This window comes from Nycticebus coucang, chromosome 18, assembly GCF_027406575.1.
Source record: "Nycticebus coucang isolate mNycCou1 chromosome 18, mNycCou1.pri, whole genome shotgun sequence".
Lineage (NCBI taxonomy): Eukaryota > Metazoa > Chordata > Mammalia > Primates > Lorisidae > Nycticebus > Nycticebus coucang.
In genome coordinates this window covers 22,926,404-22,947,275 of record NC_069797.1, presented here as the reverse complement: position 1 = coordinate 22,947,275, position 20,872 = coordinate 22,926,404, and the positions used below count along the sequence as shown (strand labels likewise).

Below are 20,872 nucleotides of genomic sequence, written 5' to 3'. Positions count from 1 at the left end.
ACATTTGCCAAAATTCATGTAATCATCCACCTGAGATTGGTGTATTTCTCTGCATTTAAGTTATTACTTGATTTTAAAAAGTTTTCATTTTTATTTTTTGTTTCTATTTTTGTTTGTTCTTTCCTTTTCTTCCTCCTCCCCCTTTTCTCCCCCTCCTCCTCCTCCTCCTCCTCTTCCTCTTCTTCTTCTTTTTTGAGACAGGGTTCACTTTGTCAGGAGTGCAGTTAAGTACCATGATCGCAGCTCACTGGTACCTCAAACTCTTGGGCTCAAGCAATGCTCCTAGCTCAGCTTCTCTACAGATGTGCACCACTACTCTCCCCCACCCTGACTAATTTTTCTGCTTTTTGTTGAGATGGGGGTCTCACCACGTTGCTCAGGCTGGTCTTGAACTACTGGCTTCAACAGTCCTCTTGCCTCCGCCTCCCAAAGTGCTAGGATTAGACATGAGCCATCATGCCTGGCCAGTGCAACATTTTTGAGATTTCTCTGTGTTGTGTACAGTTCATGTAGTTGGGCACAGTGTTCCTTTTAATGCACCAGTATTCCTTTTTTTTTTTGGGACAGAGTCTCATTTTGTTGCCCTTGGTAGAGTGCCGTGGTGTCACAGCTCACAGCAACCTCTAGCTCTTGGGCTTAGTTGATCCTCTTGCCTCAGCCTCCTGAGTAGCTGGGACTACAGGTGCTCGCCACAATGCCCAGCTATTTTTTTGTTGCAGTTTGGCAGGGGCAGGGTTCGAATCTTCCACCCTCAGTATATGGGGCTGGCGCCCTACCCACTGGGCCACAGGCTCCGCCCACCAGTATTCAATTGTTTGTGTCTACCACAGTCTATCATTATCCTGTTGATGGGTATTCAGGTTATTTCTAGTTGTTTTTTGTTTTGTTTTGTTTTGTTTTTTCAGTTTTTGGCCGGGGCTGAGTATGAACCTGCCACCTCTGGCATGTGGTGATGGCGCCCTACACCTTTGAGCCACAGGCACCGCCTGGATTATTTCTAGTTTTTAGTGATTATCCCTAAAGCTGCTATGAATATTTGTAAGCAAATCTTTTTTTTTTTTTGTAGAGACAGTCTCACTTTGTCGCTTTTGGTAGAGTGCCGTGGCATCACACAGCTCACAGCAACCTCCAATTCCTGGGCTTAAGCGAGTCTCTTTCCTCAGCCTCCCGAGCAGCTGGGACCACAGGCGCCCGCCACAACGCCCGGCCATTTTTTTGTTGTTGCTGTTTGGCCGGGGCCGGGTTTGAACCCGTCACCCTCCGTATTTGGAGCCAGCACCCTACAGACTGAGCCACAGGCATGTGGGCAAATCTTTTGTGGACGTATCTTTACCTTCCTTTTGGATAAATACCCAGGAATTTATTCCTAGGTCATGGGCGAAGTGCATGCTTAACATTGTAAGAAACTGCCAGTTTTCCAAAGTGTTTGTCTCTTTTACATTCCTACTTGTTTCAAAATTGACTTTTAACTTTTTGTTTGTTTGTTCTTTAGAGACAGTCTCTTATGTTGCCCAGGCTGGTCTCCAACTCCTGGTCTTGAGTGATCTTCCTGCTTCAGCCTCTTTAGTAGCTTGGATTACAGGTGCAATCTACAGTACCCTACTCTGAGCTCAAGAGTTCAAGACCAGCTGGAGCAAGAGTGAGACTCCACCTCTGATAAAAATAGAGAAAATTACCTGGGCATGGTGGCTGGCACTTGTAGTCCCAGCTACTTGGGAGGCTGAGGCAGGAGGATTGCTCAAGCCCAAGAGTTTGAGGTCGCTGTGAGCTATGATGCCACAGCACTCTACCCAGGATGACAGAGCAAGACTCTGTCTCAAATAAAAAAAAAAAATGAGTGGGCGGCACCTGTGGCTCAGTCTGTAAGGCGCCAGCCCCATATACCGAGGGCAGCGGGTTCAAACCCGGCCCCGGCCGAACTCCAACAACAACAACAAAAAAAATAGCCGGGTGTTGTGGCAGGCGCCTGTAGTCCCAGCTACTTGGGAGGCTGAGGCAAGAGAATTGCTTAAGCCCAGGAGTTGGAGGTTGCTGTGAGCTATGTGATGCCACGGCACTCTACCGAGGGCCATAAAGTGAGACTCTGTCTCTACAAAAAAAAAAAAATTGAGGAAGTCAGTCTCTACAATATATTGAGAAAAAATTAAGAGAAACACAGTCTGCTGTTTTTTGCGCGCATGCACACACACATACACATACGCACACAGAGTCTTGTTGGATTTCAATCTAGACCAGGTGTCCTCAAGCTTTTTAAACAGGGGGCCAGTTCACTGTCCCTCAGACTGCTGGAGGGCCGGACTATAATTTAAAAAAAACAACTATGAACAAATTCCTATGCACACTGCACATATCTTATTTTGAAGTAAAAAAACAAAATGGGAACAAATACAATCACACCGCCTCATGTGGCCAACAGGCCGCAGTTTGAGGACCCCTGGTCTAGACAGTGGCTCTCAACCTGTGGGTCGTGACCCACAGGAACTGTATTAAAGGGCTGCAGCATTAGGAGGATTGAGAACTACTGGTCTAGAAAGATTTACCCCTCAAAAGCTATTAATCTTTGGAGAGAGGAACTTTCTGGAAAGAGGAAAGCTTTTAATTTTTCTTGTGTCTTTATACAGTCTTGAATTTTCCTAGAAATGAGTGTACTATTTGTTTTCAGAAGAAATTTTCTGGTTATTATATTATGGGATATTTTGGGTTTTCTTTATACTATTTTCTTCTTAAAAATACTAGTATTTTTAAACAAAGAAAAGGGTTTTTTTTTTGAGACAGAGCCTCACTCCAGTGCCCTGGCTAGAGTACAGTGGCATCATCTCAGCTCACTGCAACCTCGAACTCCTGGGCTCAAGTGATTCCCCTGCCTCAGACTTCCAAGTAGCTGGGACTAATTTTTCTATTTTTGATAGAGACTGGGTCTTGCTCTTGCTCGGGCTGGTCTTGAACTCCTGAGCTCAAGCAATCTACCCACCTCACTTTCCCAGATTGTTAGGATTACAGGCATGAGCCACCTCACCCAGCCAAAGGAGGGAGTCATTGGAAAGATGCTGAGGTACCTCATTTAATCAAAGGATGACAATTAGACAATCAGCCCATAGAAGGAATTGAGCACAGCTGGGCCTCTGGCATTTCAGGGACCAGGTTTGCAATACTGAAGGCCCTTCCTTGCCTCTACTTGTCTTTGTGCGTCAACTGCATTCTCTCTCACTCCACGTAAAAGACAAGGAATGAATGAACATAAGCTGCCTCATGCATTGAAATGTCTTGTGGTAGCAGAAAGGTTCTGCCTTTCTGAGTTCCTGTTTGAGAAAATTCCTAGGGAAGGACTTTCTTTGGCCTGGCTTGGGTCAGGGATCCTCTTCCAGACCAATCAACTCTGGCCAGAAGATGGGGTCTCTAAGTACCTGGTTGGTCCTAGGGAGTCACCTGATTGGAGAACAGTTTTCAGTAGGAGGGAGAGTACTGGAAGATAAAGCACTCATTCCTTCATTTCTTCTTTTGTACATTTGTTCACTAAATAGTTATCAAGCACCTATTATGTGCCAGGCTGTGTGCTATGTGTTGAATGGTTTCAGCAGTCAGCTTAGGTTCTGGTGAGGGAAGCAGTCTAGAAATTAGTGCCTACTATACCTCCACGTCCTGGCTTAGCCAAACCTGCTTCTCCCTGTTTACAAAAGAAAGAGCAGGTGTTTGTGTTAAATGCAGAGGTGGCCCTCATCTAACCAGCTTGAGGATATTTCCACTGTGAAGGCACTGATTGCTAAGCCAGCAGTCTGGCAGCCTGGAGGCTGGGGGTGGCTGCAGCTGTTGCAACTTGCTAGCCAAGAGCCAGTCGGTGAAGGGAGTGGCTTCCTGTTGAGCTGAGATCTCTGGATCTAGCTTGTAAGTCAAGGCATCCCTGGGGGAAAAATATTGTCAGACAGCCCACTAAGTTTCTGTGGAATTTTCATTATAAGAATACAAAACCCAAGCCTGGCTAACAGGCCTGTGCCTGACTCCACCAACTGCACAGGGAATGTCAGCCCCTCCGGTGATCCTCACTGTGGGCAAACTGAACCGAGAAAAGATGGGTAGTTCAGCTCTGCACCTAGCCCTGGCAGGAATGTGCTACCGGGGGTGGTGGTGATGCCAAAAGCCCCTCCTGGAGACTTCTCTAGGGGAAGGATATCTGATGTGCTGGCTCTACAGGAGAATCTGTGAGATTCACTGTTTCTGCAAGATCTTCACCTACAAGTTACATCTCCAGCCAGGGGCTTTGCAGCAAGGTGCTCTCCTGTGACTGTGATCTATGACTGGGACCAATGGCCCATGCTGCAGTATGTGGGTCTAAATGAGGATTTCTACTCACTCTACCCCCCACCCCAATCTCCTCTCCTTCTTGCAGGTTGTCCAGATGAAGTTCTGCCCACTATTGCATTTTGTATGTTACGGTGGGTGGGTGGGGGGTGTTTGATGTACTGTTTATACACCATGTACGTGATGTCCTAAAATGCTTAAACTAAGGATTCAGCCCATTATTTGGAGAATGGATGGAAATCACACTTGGGTGAAAATGCACTTAAACCAGAGGACACTGGACTCTGGGTTTTGAGTTTCCTTGAAGGGCCTCTGCCACAGTCACTTTCGGAAGCAATATTTCAAGTTTCAATCTTGTGGGGAAGATATATTGAAATTTCAGTTGTAGCAGTGAGAAGGGGATTTTGACAGGATATTCTGGGAAGTGATTATGTAGGAAACAGGCTGGGTTGGGAGGGGGTGAAAGGCACCAGACTTGTGGCTCCTAGGGCCTGCCACACCCTATTGCCTTGGTAAACGGGACTATCTCAGGGGAACCCATGACCCTTTGGTGTCTGTGCCCCCAGCCCTCATAGCATCAGGCAGGCAGTGGCGGGAGCAAAGGTACATTGGCTATATCTGCAGAGAGAAGCCAAAAGTCAATTTGGGACAAAGACCATGGTGAAATGATGCAAAACCACACAGTCAAAAAGGGACAAATTAGAGAGAACATGCATACTGGTTTACATTTTCTATTCTTTTCCCAGTTCTAGTGTCACTCACTATTTATAGGTCTTGCCTATTAGATGATAACTCCTCGAGGCCTGTCTTGTTCACCTCCATAACCACAGCACCTGGCCCACGAGGGGAACCTTGTAGGGGCCCACTAATGTTTGAATAAACATTTGCATTTATCACAACAACTCTCAGCCCAGGCCCTGACCCAGAGGCTGCGGAATAAGCAGCGGCAAAGATTTGAGAGTCAACACCCATGCAAGGAAGTAACCTGGGTCAAAGAGATGTTCTCTGGGGGTCTGAACTGGAAAACACGGGCTAAGAAGACAGCTGGCAGTGGGAGCAGAGGCTTCAAGGATTTGTCAGAAATAAGGATAGGAGCCGCATGGACATTGTGGTCTTTGGTGTTTTCACTTCCAACATTATGAGGGACCTCATAAGTAAAGATAGGAGACTTCCAAAGGATGGACATGAGTGTTCCGTGAAATGTACAATGAACCCAGGTATACAGGAGCCATGTAGTTAACTGCTAAGGTGCATGCATTATTGTCAATCTAGTGTGATCTTGGACCTTGACCTGAAGGGCTTTCTTTCCTGCATTCAGGACAATGATAATTGCTTTGCAGGACTGGTGTGAGAAAGTGAGGTGTCAAGGCGTAAAAAGTGCTTAGTCTACCCTCTCCTTCCCCATGAGGAACACCTGGGTAGCTTCTTCTTCTTTTTTTTTTGAGACAGAGCCTCAAGCTGTCACCCTGGGTAGAATGCTGTGGCATCATAGCTCACAGCAACCTCCAACTCCTGGGCTCAAGTGATTCTCCTGCCTTCGCCTCCCAAGTAGCTGGGACTACAGGCACCCACTACAATGCCCGGCTATTTTTTGGTTGCAGCCGTCATTGTTGTTTGGAGGGTCCGGACTGGATTTGAACCTGCCAGCTCAGGTGTATGTGGCTGGCGCCTTTGCCGCTTGAGCCACAAGTGCCGAGCCCTTAGGTAGCTTCTTAAAAATACAGATTTCACAGTCTCAAAGCTGCAGATGCTGGCATGGATGTGGAGAGAAGGGAACACTTTTAAAATTGCTGGTAGGACTGCAAACTAATACAACCTTTTTGGAAGGAAATTTGGAGAATCCTCAAAGAACTCAAACTAGACCTCCCATTTGCCTGCAATACCATTACTGGGCATCTACCCAGAAGAAAAAAAAACTTTTATTATAAGGAGATTTGTACTAGGTTTATTACAGCTCAATTTACAATCACCAAAATGTGAAAACAACCTAAATGCCCACCAGTGCAGGAATGGATTAACAAGCTGTGGTATACGTATACCACGGAGTATTATTCAGCCACTAAAAAAGATGGAGACTCAGCTCAGCACCTGTAGCTCAGCGGCTAGGACACCAGCTACACACACTCAAGCTGGTGGGTTCAAATCCAGCCCAGGCCTACCAAAGAACAATGACAACTACAACCAAAAAATAACTGGGCGTTGTGGTGGGTGCCTGTAGTCCCAGCTACTTGGGAGCAAGAGAGTTGCTTAAACCCAAGAGTTTGAGGTTGCTGTAAGCTGTGATGCCATGGCACTCTACCAAGGGCGACATAGTGAGACTCTGTCTCAAAATAAATAAATACATAAATAAAAATTAAAAAGATGAAGACTATACATCTTTTGTACTAACTTGGATGGAGGGGGAACACATTCTTCTTAGTAAAGCATCACAAGAATGGAGAAGCAAGAATCCAATGTACTCAATTTTGATATAAGGACAATTAATGACCTAGTACACAGTAGGGTCAGGGAATGGGGGAGCGAGAGAGGGAAGGAGGGAGGTGGGTGGAGGGTCACCGTGTTTGGCACCCTCTTGGGGGAGGAACACCTTTATAAGAGGGACCTTGCCTGACAAATGCAATTAGTATAACCTGGTTCTTTGTACCCTCAATGAATCCCCGAATAAAAATAAAAAATACAGATTCCAGTCTGAGCAACATCTTGTCTCTACAAAAAGTAGGAATATTAGCCAGGCATGGCAGTGCAAGCCTCCAGCTACTCAGAGGCGGAGGCAAGAGGATCATTTGAGCCCAGGAGTTTGAGGTTACAGCAGTAAGCTATGCTGATGCCACTACACTCTAGCCTCGGTCTCAAAACAACAAAAATAACAACCACCTTCCCCGAAAAAACCATAGTCCTAGAATGCCATCTCCCTAAATCAGGATTCTTTGGGGATGGAACCTAGAAATCTTAATTTTAAATAAGCACCCCAGGTAATTAATTATAGTGATTTAAGAAGACTTTGAGAAACACTGAAAGTGTCAATAAAAGGTGTGTATGTGTTTTGGGTTGTGGGGTGGGGAAGACAGTATTGTCATCTGTGGCCACAAGGTGGCAGCAGAGAGAGGCAAGGAGAAACAAGTGTGGCAGGTGTTCATACCCAGAGGGACTGGCACCCGCAGCCACAGGGATCTGCTTGGAGAAGGAGGTGGACCCTGTACTGCAGCCTGATCTCCTCCGCCTGGTGGAGACTCTGTTACTGCAGGCTAATCCTCTTTGGCCATTTGTCTTATTCCTAGGTCTTTATAGAAACTGCTTTTTGCCAAACTCTGCCAGCAGCAACTGCATTGGTGTGACTTTGGATGGGCTGTGGGTGGTGATAGTGTGTGTTCCACATAGCTGGGAGTCACATCCCCAGGCATGTTCATCAGGCAGAATCACTTGCACAGGGCAGCTTACTTAAAGGATGCCATTGCATGTTGAAAGCAGTGTCCCCCATTCCTGCTGCCAGGCTTGTAGGTCCAGGTGCTATTAAAGGCCTGCTCTTCTCATGAAAGGATCAGGTATGAGGCTGGGGAGCTGGCTGAAGACCAAACAAAGGATGCTGGGATAGGGTGGGGACAGGGAGCAGGAAACTCAGGATGGGGCAGCTGTCTTTGGAAGCAGCCAAAATATCCCCAATTGCAGCAGAGGTGGAAAGAGGATTAGATGACAGTCCCCTAACTTAGCCCGGAACTAACACCCTCCTCCCCTTCACACATGCACCCTGGCCTGCCCGCTCCAAGCCTGACGAAGCTCAGAATAACCCTGAGAATCAGACAGCAGGGTGATGGGGGCTCTGCTTGGTGCCCTGCTCCTCTTGGGGCTTCTTGGTAAGGACGGGGTCAGGGGAAGCAAGGAGACACGCAGACACTGACATAGGACAAGGAGAGCGAAGACACAGACCAAGGAATAGTCTGGGACAAGATACTTGGTCCTTAGGGGCAACAGTGTTGGTTCAGGAGACAGACACAGAAAAATACACAGCCTCAGAGACCTGTGCAGTCCCAGAGGAGGGGCGCTCCTGCCTCTTCATCTCCAATGCCCCTTCTTTCTTGACCCCATCACAGGCAGCGGTGAGGGGAAAAATGAGGAGCTGCGTCTTTATCACCATCTCTTCGACAACTATGACCCAGGAAGCCGGCCAGTGAAGCAGCCTGAGGATACTGTCACTGTCACCCTCAAGGTCACCCTGACAAATCTCATCTCACTGGTAAGATCTCCCATTCTCACCCAAAGCCTGAAATCCTACTTCTGGCCGCAACCACTGAGCTCTGTCCTAAAGCTCATTTCTGGCAGCAAAATCCCACTTCAATCATTCCAATCTTCTCCCTACCTCCAGAATGAGAAAGAGGAGACTCTAACCACTAGCATCTGGATTGGAATTGTGAGTCAAAACTGGGGAACCATGTGAAGTCTTGCCCAGGGGACCCCTTTCACTTGAACTTCTCTCCCAGGCAGCACCAGGTGGGAGATGCAGGGCCACACAATATCGGTCCCCCACCCCTTAGGATTGGCAAGATTACCGACTCAACTACAGCAAGGACAACTTTGGGGGCATAAAAACCCTGCGGGTCCCTTCAAAACTTGTATGGCTACCAGAGATTGTGCTGGAAAACAAGTGAGGACCCGGCTGGAGCCTGGCTGGAGGGAATTTGGCCTGGGGGGCTGGGCTGGACTTGGTTGGGACAGGGGTGCTTGGAAGAATTGTGGATCTGTGCAGAAACCCCGTTTTCCCTACAGTATTGATGGCCAGTTCGGGGTAGCCTACTACGCTAACGTGCTAGTCTCTGAGGGCGGCTTCCTGACCTGGTTGCCTCCGGCCATCTACCGCAGTACCTGCACCGTGGAGGTCACCTACTTTCCCTTCGACTGGCAGAACTGCTCACTCATTTTCCGGTGGGAAGAGTTACCCAGGGGCCCCAGGATTAAGGGAGGGACCTGAGGTAGGGGCGGAGCCAGATGAGGAAAGTGGCATCCCTGAGGTGGGACTCTTTGCACAGGAGGCAGAGCCAAGCCTTGGAATAGGGTGGTTTCCAAGTAGGGGTGGAAAGAGGCTTGCAGGCTGGGCTTGAATAAAGGCATGGAGCCTTATTACTCTGCAAGGTCCACACTTCCAGGGCTGGGCCTGAGGCTGGGGCCCAGGTCTGAGCTTCTGGGGTGGGGATGGGGGCGGGACCCTCCGGGACTCTCCCTGGCTCCGCAGGTCTCAGACGTACAATGCCCAAGAGGTGGAGTTCACCTTTGGCGTGGACTATGACGGACAGACCGTGGACAAGATCGACATCGACACTAAGGCCTATACTGGTGAAGCCCCCGCCTGCTTCGAAAAACGCGCTTCTAGATAGGGTCCAGGGAGGAGACTTGCAGAGTAGTGTTGCTCCAGATAAACGATAGGGGAATTGACTTTGGCAACCGGGCTTTTAGCCCCTTCCTTCCCTGAGATCATTCTTGACTGTCACTCGAGTCCTCCCTTCTCGCTGGGGGTCTTTTCCATAACCTCATCAGGAATGCCCTTTTCTGCCCCCATCCTGATGGCCCATGGCCCAAACAGTTCACCCTGGCCCAGACAGCTGCATCTTCCTCCCTGGCCCGGAGTTACAGGTTTCTGCAGTCAGGTGTGCGGGTCCCAAATAAGCTAACCGCACCTCCTGTCCTGCAGAGAACGGGGAGTGGGCCATTGACTTCTGTCCCGGGGTGATCCGCCACTACAAAGGTAGCTCTGCTGACAGCCCTGGGGAAACTGACGTCATCTACACGCTGATTATCCGCAGGAAGCCTCTCTTCTACATCATTAACATCATCGTGCCCTGTGTGCTTATTTCGGGCTTAGTGCTGCTCGCCTACTTCCTGCCGGCGCAGGGTAAGCAGTAGCCCCAACCCTAAACCCGAGTTCGTTCCCGGAAGGAGAGACCCACTCTTACTGGGTGCTCCTTCCAGCCGGTGGCCAGAAATGCACCGTCTCCATCAACGTCCTGCTCGCCCAGACGGTCTTCTTATTCCTAACAGCCCAGAAAATCCCAGAGACGTCTCTGAGCGTGCCGCTGCTGGGCAGGTGAGGGCGGAGTGGGCCGCGCTGTGCCCACAGGGGCGTGGCCAGTATGGAAGGCGGCGCCAAAGTGGCGTCTGGTGTAGGGGCGCCTCGGAACTAAGCGACAGCTGGAGAAGCTTTGGCTGTCTCCTCTCCTTGCTGGTCTTTATTTGGACGCGGGGTGGGGCTGGGATGGTGATGGATTTTCCGGTCCCCTGTCCTCCGCGCTGCTGCTGGACGCTACCTGGAGGTCTCCTGAGTATCTCTGTTGGAGGACGGCCCGGGTCAGTGCCTACCAGCCTCGCGGCCTCTGGCCTCCTACTTCACCTCCCCATTCTGAACTCACCGATTTCCCGGGGATTCTGAGGCCCAGCTGCCGTCGCCACTGCTGCAGGAATGAGGCGGACCCCTGCAGGCCCCGTCCACATAGGCATAGCCACACTCCCTGGACGAGGAGCTGGGAGCTCGTGCCCGCCAAAGCCCAAGCGTGCAGAGCCCCCTGTCTGACAGCCTGAGCTACCCGGGCCAGTGCTGCACCCGGATCCCCGGCATCGGGGGCTGGGCCCCAGCTGCCGTCGCCGCCGTCTAGTCGCCGCGCCTCTTGCTGCAGCCATAGGGCTGAGATCTGGATTGTGGGTGCAGGGGTTAGTGAGGATTCAGAGGCTCCAGCTCCCGCCGCCCTAGCCCCCTTCCTCGACCCCTTCTCTCCCCTCTCCACCTCCAATAATGTGGCTCCAAAGCTCATGATGCTAGCCGCGGCTTCTCTCAGCACCAGCCCCAGTGTGGGCTTCGGTGCAGGAGACTCCCCTGGCTCCTTCGGCTGCCGGGGCTCCAGGGACTTCAGCTCTCCGAACCTCTGCTCCAGATATTCATGGGCTGCGGCCACAGAGAGTTCCAGGGAAGATAGAAGCGGGGGCTGGAGAGCCACCTGGTGAAGCCGGGGTAGTAGTGTCAGTTCCATAGGCCGAGGGTCACGGGTATGGGGTTAGCACTGAAAACCTACCCAGAGGGTGTCAAGGTGTCGCCGCCCTTGTGCGGGGCCATTGATGGAGCCTCACCTCCGTGGAGCTGTGGAAGTGGTAGACCCACAGTAGGGTGTCCAGGGAGCTGGGGGTCCCCTTCATGGCCGCTACCGGTGGTAGAAGGGGCAGAAGGGCCAGGGGAAGCGTCTGGCCTCGACGAGGGGGAGAGCTCGAGGACGTGCTCCAGCCCAGGCGGAGAGAAAGTGTTTGTGAGCTCAGAGGACCAGCAGCGCCCTCTGTGGCTAGGGGAGTGGGAGGCTGTGACATCACACATTCCGGGCTCCCCAGGTACCTTATTTTCGTCATGGTGGTTGCCACGCTTATTGTCATGAATTGCGTCTTTGTGCTCAACGTGTCTTTGAGGACGCCCACCACTCACACCATGTCTTCTCGGCTGCGCTACGTAAGCACGGGGCGGGGCGGCTCCGGGGCAGGAGGAGGGGCTTCGAGCTAATCCCCGCCCCGAACCCCGACCCTAGGTTTTCTTGGAGCTGCTGCCACGCATCTTGGGCACCGAGTCGCCGTCCGAGGCTCACCAGGCCGCCTCGCCCCCTAGGCGGGCGTCATCAGTGGGTTTATTGCTCCGAGCGGAGGAGCTGATACTGAAAAAGCCGCGGAGTGAACTCGTGTTTGAGGGGCAGAGACACCGGCACGGGACCCGGACCGGTGAGCACGGTGGACCCGCAAGGCCAACAGGGGCGCCTGCAGCGGGGGAGGCTCCTAATGACCCACCCCCGGTGTTGCCCCTGCCAGCTGCCCTCTGCCAGAGCCTGGGGTCCGCTGCCCCCGAGATCCGCTGCTGTGTGGATGCCGTGAACTTCGTGGCTGAGAGCATGAGAGATCAGGAGGCCGCCGGCGAGGTGGGACACCGCAGAGGTCCCGACTTTTTCCTGGGCCTGCCGCTGGCTCTTGCAGCTGCTCTTTTACGGACTCAGTTTGTGTTATTCCTTCCCCAGGAGGTGTCCGACTGGGTGCGTATAGGGAAGGCTCTTGACAACATCTGCTTCTGGGCTGCTCTGGTGCTCTTCGGCGTGGGCTCCAGCTTCATCTTCCTTGGGGGCTACTTCAACCAAGTGCCTGATCTCCCCTTTCCACCTTGTATCCAATCTGCGCCAGCACCAACTCCCCCCCCTCACTTCCAGTAGGAAATATTATGAAAAAAGCCACTGTCGTCATTGTATTATGATCCTTTCCACTGCTGATACATCTGTATGTTCTGAACTTCCCAAGAGTGTGCACTACTTCCCAATGGTGTGCGCTACTATGCTTAGGTCTGGCTCCAGGGCAGGGCTCAGCAGAAGGCAGATGGTTCAGGTGGGCTCTTTGGCACCAATCCTTCAGAAAGTAAGGCCTGCTCTTCATGCAGCCTTGCTGACTTCCCAGCTTTACAGGCACAGCCCCAGCCCCACGTCATTCTGGAACCTATGAGCTTTTAAGCTACTTAGTCCATCTGACAGCCAAACCAGACAGACCTCTTTGCAGGGCTTGCACATAGGGAGGATGGAGACAGAAGCCCTGTCGGTCTCTGGCCTGGCTCTGCTGGAGTGGCAGGGACCAAATACTCTCAACACAGGTGGTCCTCAGGCCCAGAGGCCCTCCTTCAGTCATCTCTTCTAGCATTTCTTGGCATACCACCCTACTGCTACCCTACTCTACCCCATTAAGAGTCACTCATTGCTGATCCTACCCTACCCTGACCCTACCTTTGTTTCATCCTAACTCTGCAGGCTTTCTCTGGTTAGTATCTAGGATTGTGAGGGAAAACAGAATAAACAGGGTCTGAAATGGTGGGAGCTGGTTGAATTGTCTTTATTAACAAACGGGATATCCAAGGCCACTACATTGAGGAAGGGGGAGGGAGGAGGAAAAGGGCTACTTGCTGCTCACACTATGTACAGATGCAAGCAAGGGGGGCTGGAGGGGAGAGCATCCTACTCCCTCACTCCAAGGAGGGGCAGAGGCCAATAGAGGGGATCTGGTTTGGGAAGGGGGAATGTTTTGGTTGGCGGGGTCCCTCCTCCATTCCCTGGGGTTTGGGGGGAGGAGAATCATTAAAGTGCTTTCAGAAAATAAAGAAATGGTCCCTGCCCCTGGAGTGGCTGGTGACCCCCCAAAAACCTAGGGCCCAGTGACCCCCCCCAGGGTCTGGTACATTCAAGGGGGGAGCCGGCTCCCCTGACGTGCAAATTAAGGGGTCCAGGGCCCTGCCCAGTCAGCAGCAGTGGGTTAAGGGGTCCAAACCCCAGCACTTTCCTCTGAAGTGGAGAAAAGGGAGGTGGGGCTAGGCCCATTTGATTCCTGGTAAGGGGAAGCTGTGTCCCTCCCCAGAAGTTGGAGAGGGGCACAGTTTTGGGGAAAGAATATGTTGGGGAGAGGATGGTCACGTGATCACAAAAGCATTGGGGGTCAGAGGTCATGTTCCCAGCAGGCTCCAGTGAATCAAACCAGTAAAAGCAAAAGCCCAGGGAGGGGGGAAAAAGGAGAGGCCTGGGAAGTCTGGCTGTTGGGGGAAGAGCTGGGTCCAGCGTGGGACAGCCCCAGCCCAGGGCCCTGTCACCAGTTCATGATGCAGTTACGGTTCAGAGTCATGAAGTAAACTTGGCTGCTGCCCCCGGAGCGGACTGAGGCAAAAAAGACCTGAATAGGGTAGGAGAAGTCGTCACCAAGGGTTGGGGTATCAATTAATTGGGAGATGGAAACTGGGTGAGAGGGAGTGGGGGACAGAGAAAAAGACAGAGATAAACTGTAGAATGAGACCCTCAGAGTATGTTCCTCATCCCCATGAAAGGCTGAAATGCTGGGGAAGAGGGTAAACTACCAGACCCTCAGTGAAAGCATCTGCAGAGTTCTTAAAAATGGAAGGCAAAGAAGGATAGACTGCACACTGTATCCCCAGGGTGCCACCTTTCAGAAAGACTATCACCAAGCCCTCACCCAGAACCCTGCTTAGGGTCTCGGGTCATGGGAGTCAGCACAGCACAGCCCTTTCAAGAGGGAAAGAGCCTCCCACCTTGTCATTCCGCTCACACAGGAACTTGAGCCTCTGGGCTCGTTTGTGCATGAAGACCCCATCCAGGTGGCCTGTCTCCACAGAGCGGATCTCAATGGCTTTCTCACCCCAGCCCATGATCTGGTTGGAGCAGATGTAGGCTGTGGAGACAAGGCAGTTGAGGGCTGAGTAGATGCAGCCCAGCCCCTGTCCCAGGTTGCTCTGGGCACACAGCTCTGAGGGTGCCAACTTGCTTACCCACAGAGGTGGGCATCTCTCCCCACTGCAACACCACATCTTTGATGATCCGCCCATATGTGTTGACATAGACCCCCTCGTCTTCATAGCACAGCAGCATCTCCATGCCATCAGTATTGGGGAGGAAAATGATGGCATGGGGCGTGATCTGGCTCTGGATCTGAGGAAGAGAAGGTGTGCTGGAGCCCCCACATCTGGTGCCCAGCCTGGCTGCTCCCAGCCTTCCTGCATCTCCACCCAGCTCACATGCACAGGGATATAGATGTCATAGCTGTTCCCCGAGTCGACATCCACAGCATGGAAGCCAGCACTGGAGCCATAAATGACCTTGAGACGCTGTCCCTCCTCTACGGTCAGGTCAACCAGCAGAGGGCGGTGAGGAAGGTCAGCGAAGGACTGTGGAGGAGAGAAGGGCTCAGCACAGGGAGAGGAGCTGAGCCTTGGGGCAGAGTTGGTAGGCTGAGGATGAGATTACCTTGAAGGCCATGAATTTGTGGTAGGGTTTGGGGGCCCAGGCATATACCTCCACAGAGTTCTTCAGGGCAATGACCAGGAACTTAATACGCTCATATTTCACTGGGAAAAGGAGAGAAGATGGATGTCAAAGCTTCCTTTCTGGGGCTGCCAGCCCCTCCTGGCAGTTGTCACCACACTAGCCCATCCCATGCCATGAGTCTCTGGCTTCAAGCTTTTCTTAGTCATATGGCCCAGGACTGTTTCTCTCTTCTCATAAATAAGCATGCCCTGGCCACCCTGTTGTGGCATCCTCACCAACTCGGTAGTGCCCACAGCCTTCCATGTCCCCCACAGTCGTCCAGCCCTGCTTCTTCTCCACTTCTGGGTCATTGTGCAGAATCTTGTTTCGGAGCCACGACAGGTAATACACCCGCAGTTTATTCCTTTTCCCTGAGGAACAGACACATCACATACTCTCATCCTCATCCTAGGTCCAGCTGCTGGACCAAGGCTTCCCTCCTCCCAAGGGAGACAGTGACAGAAGCCCAAGGAGCTGAGTCCTGTCCCTCATACTCTGCCTACCTGAGATGGTTATGAGCAGGTTGAGCCCCTCCAGCACATCCATTTGCTGGAAGCGTCGCCGCCCAATGAGTCCATATACCTTTCCCTGCCCGCTTCGGTCTAGCAGCATCAGCCCATTCTCCGTGCCCACCAGCAGGTTGACCCCTGCAACAGGAGCCCTTTGGCAGGTCAGAAGCCAAGCCAGGCACCCACCTGACCAGACCCGTCAGTCATCCTAGCCCCAGCTTACCCCAAAGGGCTGCACAGAGGATCTCAGAATTGAATCGTTTCTTGTACTTGCGAATCTCAGGAGTTTCACTGTGGGCCCGGGTGTTGGTGGGGTTCACATTGACCACAGAGCCCTTCCTCACGTCGTACTGTAGCTGATCAAGTCGAGTACCCTCTCCACCCACTAGGGCTGCCAGAAGAGGAAGAAGAGGGAACATGGGTTGTAGCCCTGTTACCCTTACATGTGGCCTTGGTGCCTCTTTATCCCAATCCCCCTAAATGTAGCCTTAGTGTCTCAAAGTACTCTGAAGGGAGGGGAAAGACTGGAGAACAGAGGAGGTACAAGGAAGATGCAACAGAGCTCTGGACTCCAAGTCAAAGGCCTGGCTCAAGTCCTAGTTCTGTCACTTACTAGTTTTTTTCTTTTTTTTGAGACGGAGTCTCACTTTGTCACCCTCAGTAGAGTGCTGTGGTATCAGCTCACAGCAACCTCCAACTCTTGGGCTCAAGTGATTCTCTTGCCTCAGCTTCCCAAGAAGCTGGGACTACAGGCACCTGCCATAACACCTGGCTATTTTTGTGTTGCAGTTGTTTAGCTAGCCCAGGCTGGGTTCGAACCCACCACCTTTATTGTATGTACACAGTGCTGCTGTAACCACTGTGCTACAGGCACTGAGCCTGTCACTAGTTTTAAACCTTTGCCCTTGGTCTTTCTGAGCATTTTTCCTTTTCTGCCCAGGGATCTCAAAAGTCCTGCACTTTGGAAAGCTGCATCCTCAGAGGACCACCTGCTCCCCTCCAGGCCACCTCTGGACTTCAGCCTCATAGCAGATCTGTCTTCCCATCCTCACCTGTGATGGGGATGGTGTCCCCACTGCCTCCAGGCTGGTAGATCCCTAGATCCACAAACATCGTGAACGAGCTCTTGCCAGGGGCTTTTACTAGCCCACGAGATTGGTACTGTGGGGCGGAGGGGGGCGATTGTGCAGCAGTCAGGCAAATCAGTGCAACCCCAGCCAATGGCGCTGCCCAGCTCTTGTCCCCAGGCCCCACTTCCCCCATCGGAATCTCTGGCTACACAGTTCAAGTGCTCTGTCCCCTCCCACACACTGCAGTGATCCAGCACCCTGATTTCCTGAACACTGCCAGGTTCTTCTCTCACAGACCTGCATCCAGCCTACTTACATCATTTCCTCCATCCTTCAAAGGTGGGCTTTGACCTTTGCTGTTTTCAGTAGGTGAGTGGCTGGGCTGGACCACATCAGGCAGGTTTGGGTAACCGTTGCTGTCAGCATGCAGCAAGCTCCGCTCCTCTTCAGGGGTCTATAGGACAGAGGGAAAGGTCATCACTGGGGCCAAGAAGGACACACACAGGGCACTGGGCATGGGTGGGGGAGGCCCACTCACACGCTGGACCACCATGGTGCCGCCCCCATATGGGGGCTGGGTCCCAGGGATTTCCTCAACGTCATGGACCACCATGGTGCTGACGCTGTCTGTGTCTCCATCACTGCTGTGGGAGAGAGGAAGGTGTGGCCCCCCTAGGTCCTGCCTGTCACACAAGTGCCACAGGAAGCAGACAGAGACTAGAGCTTTCAGCCCGTATTCAAAATGTGACCTGCTTGGTCTTCACTGAACAGCCCCACTCTGCTCCACTGTTAGGTATACCCTACATGGCACAAAGGCCAGGGGCAGAGAGGCACCTGAAAAGGCTCATCCACAACAGGACAGCAGGAGAGAGACAGGACATCAGCACCCTTGCCCCATTCTCTAGAGAAGAGGAGCCGCTTTCCTTCAGACTTGCCCATGCCCCGTCCCCTCCTCTGCTCACATTCCTCCTCTCCCTGGGCCTCTGAGCAGGTAGACTCCACCCCCAGGATGCCCCCATACCGGCCCCCTGGGGTGTCTCTGCTCCCCTCTGATGGCTCGCCATCACCTTCCTCCTCATCCTCTTCACTGCTTTCCACTTCCTCACTGGATGATGAATAGTCCATGGCCTTCTTGGGAGGCCGAGGGGCTTCATCCAGAGTCCGCTCTTTCAGTAACACGAAATCCTGCAAGGGAAGAGATGTATGAGGGAAGGGCAGAAGATGGGCTCTGGCGGGGTGGTACAGAGGAGGAGAGGAGACCGGGCAGGGTAGCAGGAGAGGGCTCCCACAAGCAGGCCCCACCTCACTAACCTCACCGATTGCTCGCTTATAGCTCTGGGAGGGGCCGCGGGCAAGAAAGGCAGCCGGAGAGGCAGGAGAGAGGTTGGAAAGGTTAGTGGTTTGAGAAGTGCCAGCCCTGTGATTCCCCACACTTCTTCTCAGATTAGTGGGGCCCTGCCCTTGCTCCCAACTCCCCAGGGGCTCTAGAGGCTCCAGGTCCAGCCCCTAAGCCCTCAAACAGGACAAAGCAGGGCCATGCCTGCCACCAGGTGACTCACTGCGGGCCGGCCTGGCCGGGAGCGGTGGTCATCAGGCTTGGCTTTGTTCCCAGGGGAGAGTACTGGGGAGCTATCCAGTTTGGAGGAGGCTGGATATAGTAGGGTGGGAGAAAGGAGGTCACTGATACCTGAACAGGGGGTAGCCTCAAACCCACACCTCAGCTGACTACCTTTAGCCCTGAACCCCACAGTTCAATGCCACATTCCATGCCTGCCCAGGTCCTCCCTGGCCCTGCAGCTGTCCTGGTCCAAAGCCACCAAAGGCAGGGTCCATCCTGATCAAGACCATGGCCAGACCCAGAGTAGGCTGCCCCAGCCCTGGATTACGTACCTCCCACACGGTTTCGCTCCAGTGAGCCAGCCTGAGGAAGGTGCCCATGAGAGGCCGGGAGGACACTGTCTGAGCGCTCCCAGCCAGGGTCGCTCCTCCTGAGGTCGGGGTTACTGAAGGGGGGAGCAGAGCCAGGGTCAGGGAACACATTGCTCCCCCCCCCGGGCATCACGCTGCACTGCAGAGGGAGCCATCACCAGGGAAGCAAGTGGCAGAAGTGAGAGGTGGGCATGAGTGGGGAACACCCCATTACCTAGAGGCGTTGGGCGGGCCAGGGGGCTGAGCAGGGGGCCCTGGAGACTTGGGGGTGCCCCGCTCTGCCCGCCTTTGCAGATAGATTTGCCAGGCGGAGTTGCTGCGAGGTCTGTGGAGCGAGCACAGGGATGCCGGCGGGCGGGGGGGTGGGGGGCTACAGTGATTGGATTGGGGCTTGCCCACCCCTAAGCGGGTAATCTAGTCAAGTTCCCCATTACCCACCCAACCCCAATTCCCTAGTCTGCCCTCAGACCCCAGTCAGGCGTTACCTTGCTCGGACAGCCTGGGCTGGCCGGGACCCTCCGGCCCCACTGGTGTTAAGGGCAGTGGCGATAGATGAGGTCCTCTGAGGCACCTGTGAAGAGGAGGTGGGGGTCACCGTACCCCATGCCAGCATTATGCCAGGCAGTCCCCTACAACTCTGAGAGGTATGTCCCCTATCTTTATGGGTGAGCAAACTGAGAGGCCTGGGGAAGTTAATAAATATGCTTGAGATCATGAAGTAGAAATGGCAAAGCTGGGATCCTAACCCAGAAAGTCTGTCCCCTAGTGCTCTTGAAACATCCTGGCCATTTCTCCATCCCCATACTCCCCGTGGGGATCGGCGCACCATCCACCCACTGACAGTCAACCCTCAGGTTGAAGATACCTTAGCTTCTCCTTCACTTCCCACACTGAATGCCATCTCTACCTCCCCCACTGCTTTACTCTCCCTCCTTGTCCTCTTGTTATTATTTCTCCATTTTTTTCCTAGACCCACAGGGCTGTCCTTACCTTGGGTGGGGCCTCGTTGTCTGGCCGGACCCAGGCTGGGGGGTTGGGGCTGGGGCCAGGCCCTTCAGAGGTGGGGTCTGAATTCTGGCGGATGACAGCTCCCCGGGCACTGGGCGTGGCAGCGGGTGTGGGGATGGCAGGATCAGGGTCGTGAGAGGCTGGGAAGGCAGCCAGGTTTCGGGTGGGCTGGTCCTGCAGGGACTGGGATCGGGGTACAGGTGCTGCATATGGCTTCAGTGGGACCCGGTGTGCTACCAGGCTCTGCAGGGAGAGACCAGGGAGGGTGGGCTGCCCGCTCCGTGGCATATCCCCACCCACAAGTCTGGGTCTGGGCTGGGAAGGGTATTACATGCCCCTTTCTCCATCAAAGGACAGAAGGTTTCTAAAGCCTGAGAACAGGCAGGACAAAACAAACACATGCAGCAGCAGGCAGGTGACTGTCTCTGCCTGTGCATCCTGCAGTCCATGATCCTGGCTACGAACTAAGTGAATGTGTGTGTGGTACGTGGACACACGTGTGTACCTGTACTCTGAGTGAAGCTCCCTGTGTCTCCAACTTAAGATGGGAATGGGGAGAGACTCACCTTGTGTGGTCCCTCCTGGGGCTCCACCGGCCTCTGCATAGGAGGAGTTTGAGAAAGAGGTCCTGGGGGTCCAGGGGAGGCCTGGGGGATGGAGGGCTCAGGCCCTGTGCTGCTTGGCTTGGTCTTGGCCAAGGGAGAGTTCTGCTGCTTGTTCATCCTTGTTCTCTCTTCTACCTGTGATGCAAAATGATGTCAAGCCAGCCAGCTGTCTCCTCCCTGTTCTCAAAACTTAGGTCCCCACCTGCTCTAACCACTCTAGCCCTGCAGCCTGTACTATGTGTGTCACTTTCCCCTTCTCAGTGCCTGCTACTGTGAAACAACTGCTTTTTGCCAACTCTCCAGGACTCAGGCAATGAGACTGGGAAGATAGAGTGTTAGGAGACAAAGGAGGCAGCAAGTACCTCTCGAGCCCAGGCTGGCTTGTCAGCGGGATTAATGCCCCGACCATAATGATACAGGGGCTTCCTCTCCCCAGGCAGGATCTGCTGCTGCTGCTGTTTCTGAAGCTGCTGCTGCTGCTGTTGCTGCTGCTGCAGGGACTTGAGGTAGGCGTGCTCCTGCTGCAGTTGCCTCTGGAGACGTTCTGACTGCCGCTGCTCCTCCAGCTGCTTCCGCTTGTATTCCTGGGTCCAAGGTAGGAA

The 20,872-nt window shown here is 53.0% G+C and overlaps 3 protein-coding genes across 22 annotated transcripts in view; 1 reads left to right on the top strand and 2 right to left on the bottom strand.

The window, feature by feature from the left end:
* Positions 1-7,460: 7,460 nt before the first annotated feature.
* Positions 7,461-13,132, top strand: CHRNE (cholinergic receptor nicotinic epsilon subunit). Of its 3 annotated transcripts, XM_053568814.1 has the most exons (13): positions 7,461-7,483; positions 7,725-7,838; positions 8,385-8,527; positions 8,657-8,701; positions 8,826-8,935; positions 9,058-9,213; positions 9,521-9,621; positions 9,977-10,177; positions 10,255-10,369; positions 11,656-11,770; positions 11,847-12,033; positions 12,121-12,227; positions 12,324-13,132. In XM_053568814.1, exons 2-13 carry the CDS (start codon positions 7,826-7,828, stop codon positions 12,510-12,512), a joined length of 1,482 nt encoding a protein of 493 aa, XP_053424789.1. In that variant the 5' UTR covers positions 7,461-7,483; positions 7,725-7,825; the 3' UTR covers positions 12,513-13,132. The 3 variants fall into 3 exon arrangements, with proteins under 3 accessions (XP_053424789.1, XP_053424788.1, XP_053424791.1); XM_053568813.1 differs by lacking the exons at positions 7,461-7,483; positions 7,725-7,838 and adding an exon at positions 7,893-8,147; XM_053568816.1 differs by lacking the exons at positions 7,461-7,483; positions 7,725-7,838; positions 8,385-8,527 and having other exon boundaries at positions 8,659-8,701; positions 9,038-9,213.
* Positions 10,372-11,697, bottom strand: C18H17orf107 (chromosome 18 C17orf107 homolog). Of its 3 annotated transcripts, XM_053568818.1 has the most exons (4): positions 11,404-11,697; positions 11,064-11,273; positions 10,692-10,970; positions 10,372-10,610 (listed from the first exon to the last, which is right to left on the bottom strand). In XM_053568818.1, the coding sequence occupies exons 1-4, from the start codon at positions 11,695-11,697 to the stop codon at positions 10,512-10,514; spliced, it is 882 nt and encodes a 293-aa protein (XP_053424793.1). In that variant the 3' UTR covers positions 10,372-10,511. The 3 variants fall into 3 exon arrangements, with proteins under 3 accessions (XP_053424793.1, XP_053424792.1, XP_053424794.1); XM_053568817.1 differs by having other exon boundaries at positions 10,692-11,273; XM_053568819.1 differs by having other exon boundaries at positions 10,372-10,970.
* Positions 13,133-13,160: 28 nt separating the features above from the next.
* MINK1 (misshapen like kinase 1) overlaps positions 13,161-20,872 on the bottom strand; it is a 61,634-nt gene continuing 53,922 nt past the window's right edge. For 3 of the 16 annotated variants that reach the window (XM_053568807.1, XM_053568802.1, XM_053568808.1), the window contains 19 exons: positions 20,633-20,854; positions 20,232-20,405; positions 19,648-19,908; positions 19,143-19,228; positions 18,872-18,982; positions 18,619-18,731; positions 18,288-18,376; positions 17,750-17,913; positions 17,267-17,372; positions 17,045-17,182; positions 16,711-16,819; positions 15,882-16,049; positions 15,653-15,796; positions 15,386-15,520; positions 15,090-15,190; positions 14,861-15,010; positions 14,615-14,774; positions 14,378-14,517; positions 13,161-14,004 (listed from right to left, as the gene is read on the bottom strand). In XM_053568807.1, coding sequence (XP_053424782.1) covers positions 13,921-14,004; positions 14,378-14,517; positions 14,615-14,774; positions 14,861-15,010; positions 15,090-15,190; positions 15,386-15,520; positions 15,653-15,796; positions 15,882-16,049; positions 16,711-16,819; positions 17,045-17,182; positions 17,267-17,372; positions 17,750-17,913; positions 18,288-18,376; positions 18,619-18,731; positions 18,872-18,982; positions 19,143-19,228; positions 19,648-19,908; positions 20,232-20,405; positions 20,633-20,854 — 2,655 coding nt within the window. In that variant the 3' untranslated portion in view covers positions 13,161-13,920. Of the gene's footprint in view, positions 14,005-14,377; positions 14,518-14,614; positions 14,775-14,860; positions 15,011-15,089; positions 15,191-15,385; positions 15,521-15,652; positions 15,797-15,881; positions 16,050-16,710; positions 16,820-17,044; positions 17,183-17,266; positions 17,373-17,749; positions 18,064-18,287; positions 18,377-18,618; positions 18,732-18,871; positions 18,983-19,142; positions 19,229-19,647; positions 19,909-20,231; positions 20,406-20,632; positions 20,855-20,872 lie in introns of all 16 variants that reach the window. The other 13 variants (XM_053568795.1, XM_053568799.1, XM_053568797.1 and 10 more) reach the window with 10 other exon arrangements.

Coding starts and splice junctions, on each gene's coding strand:
- CHRNE (XM_053568813.1), top strand. CDS start 8,105: ATGGGGGCTCTGCTTGGTGCCCTGCTCCTCTTGGGGCTTCTTG. Junction 8,702..8,825: donor CTAGCATCTGGATTGGAATT/GTGAGTCAAAAC, acceptor CCCACCCCTTAG/GATTGGCAAGATTACCGACT. Junction 9,622..9,976: donor CGACACTAAGGCCTATACTG/GTGAAGCCCCCG, acceptor CCTGTCCTGCAG/AGAACGGGGAGTGGGCCATT.
- C18H17orf107 (XM_053568817.1), bottom strand. CDS start 11,697: ATGACAATAAGCGTGGCAACCACCATGACGAAAATAAGGTACCTGGGG. Junction 11,274..11,403: donor ACTTCCACAGCTCCACGGAG/GTGAGGCTCCAT, acceptor CGGCTTCACCAG/GTGGCTCTCCAGCCCCCGCT. Junction 10,611..10,691: donor TCAGAATCCCCGGGAAATCG/GTGAGTTCAGAA, acceptor GTCCTCCAACAG/AGATACTCAGGAGACCTCCA.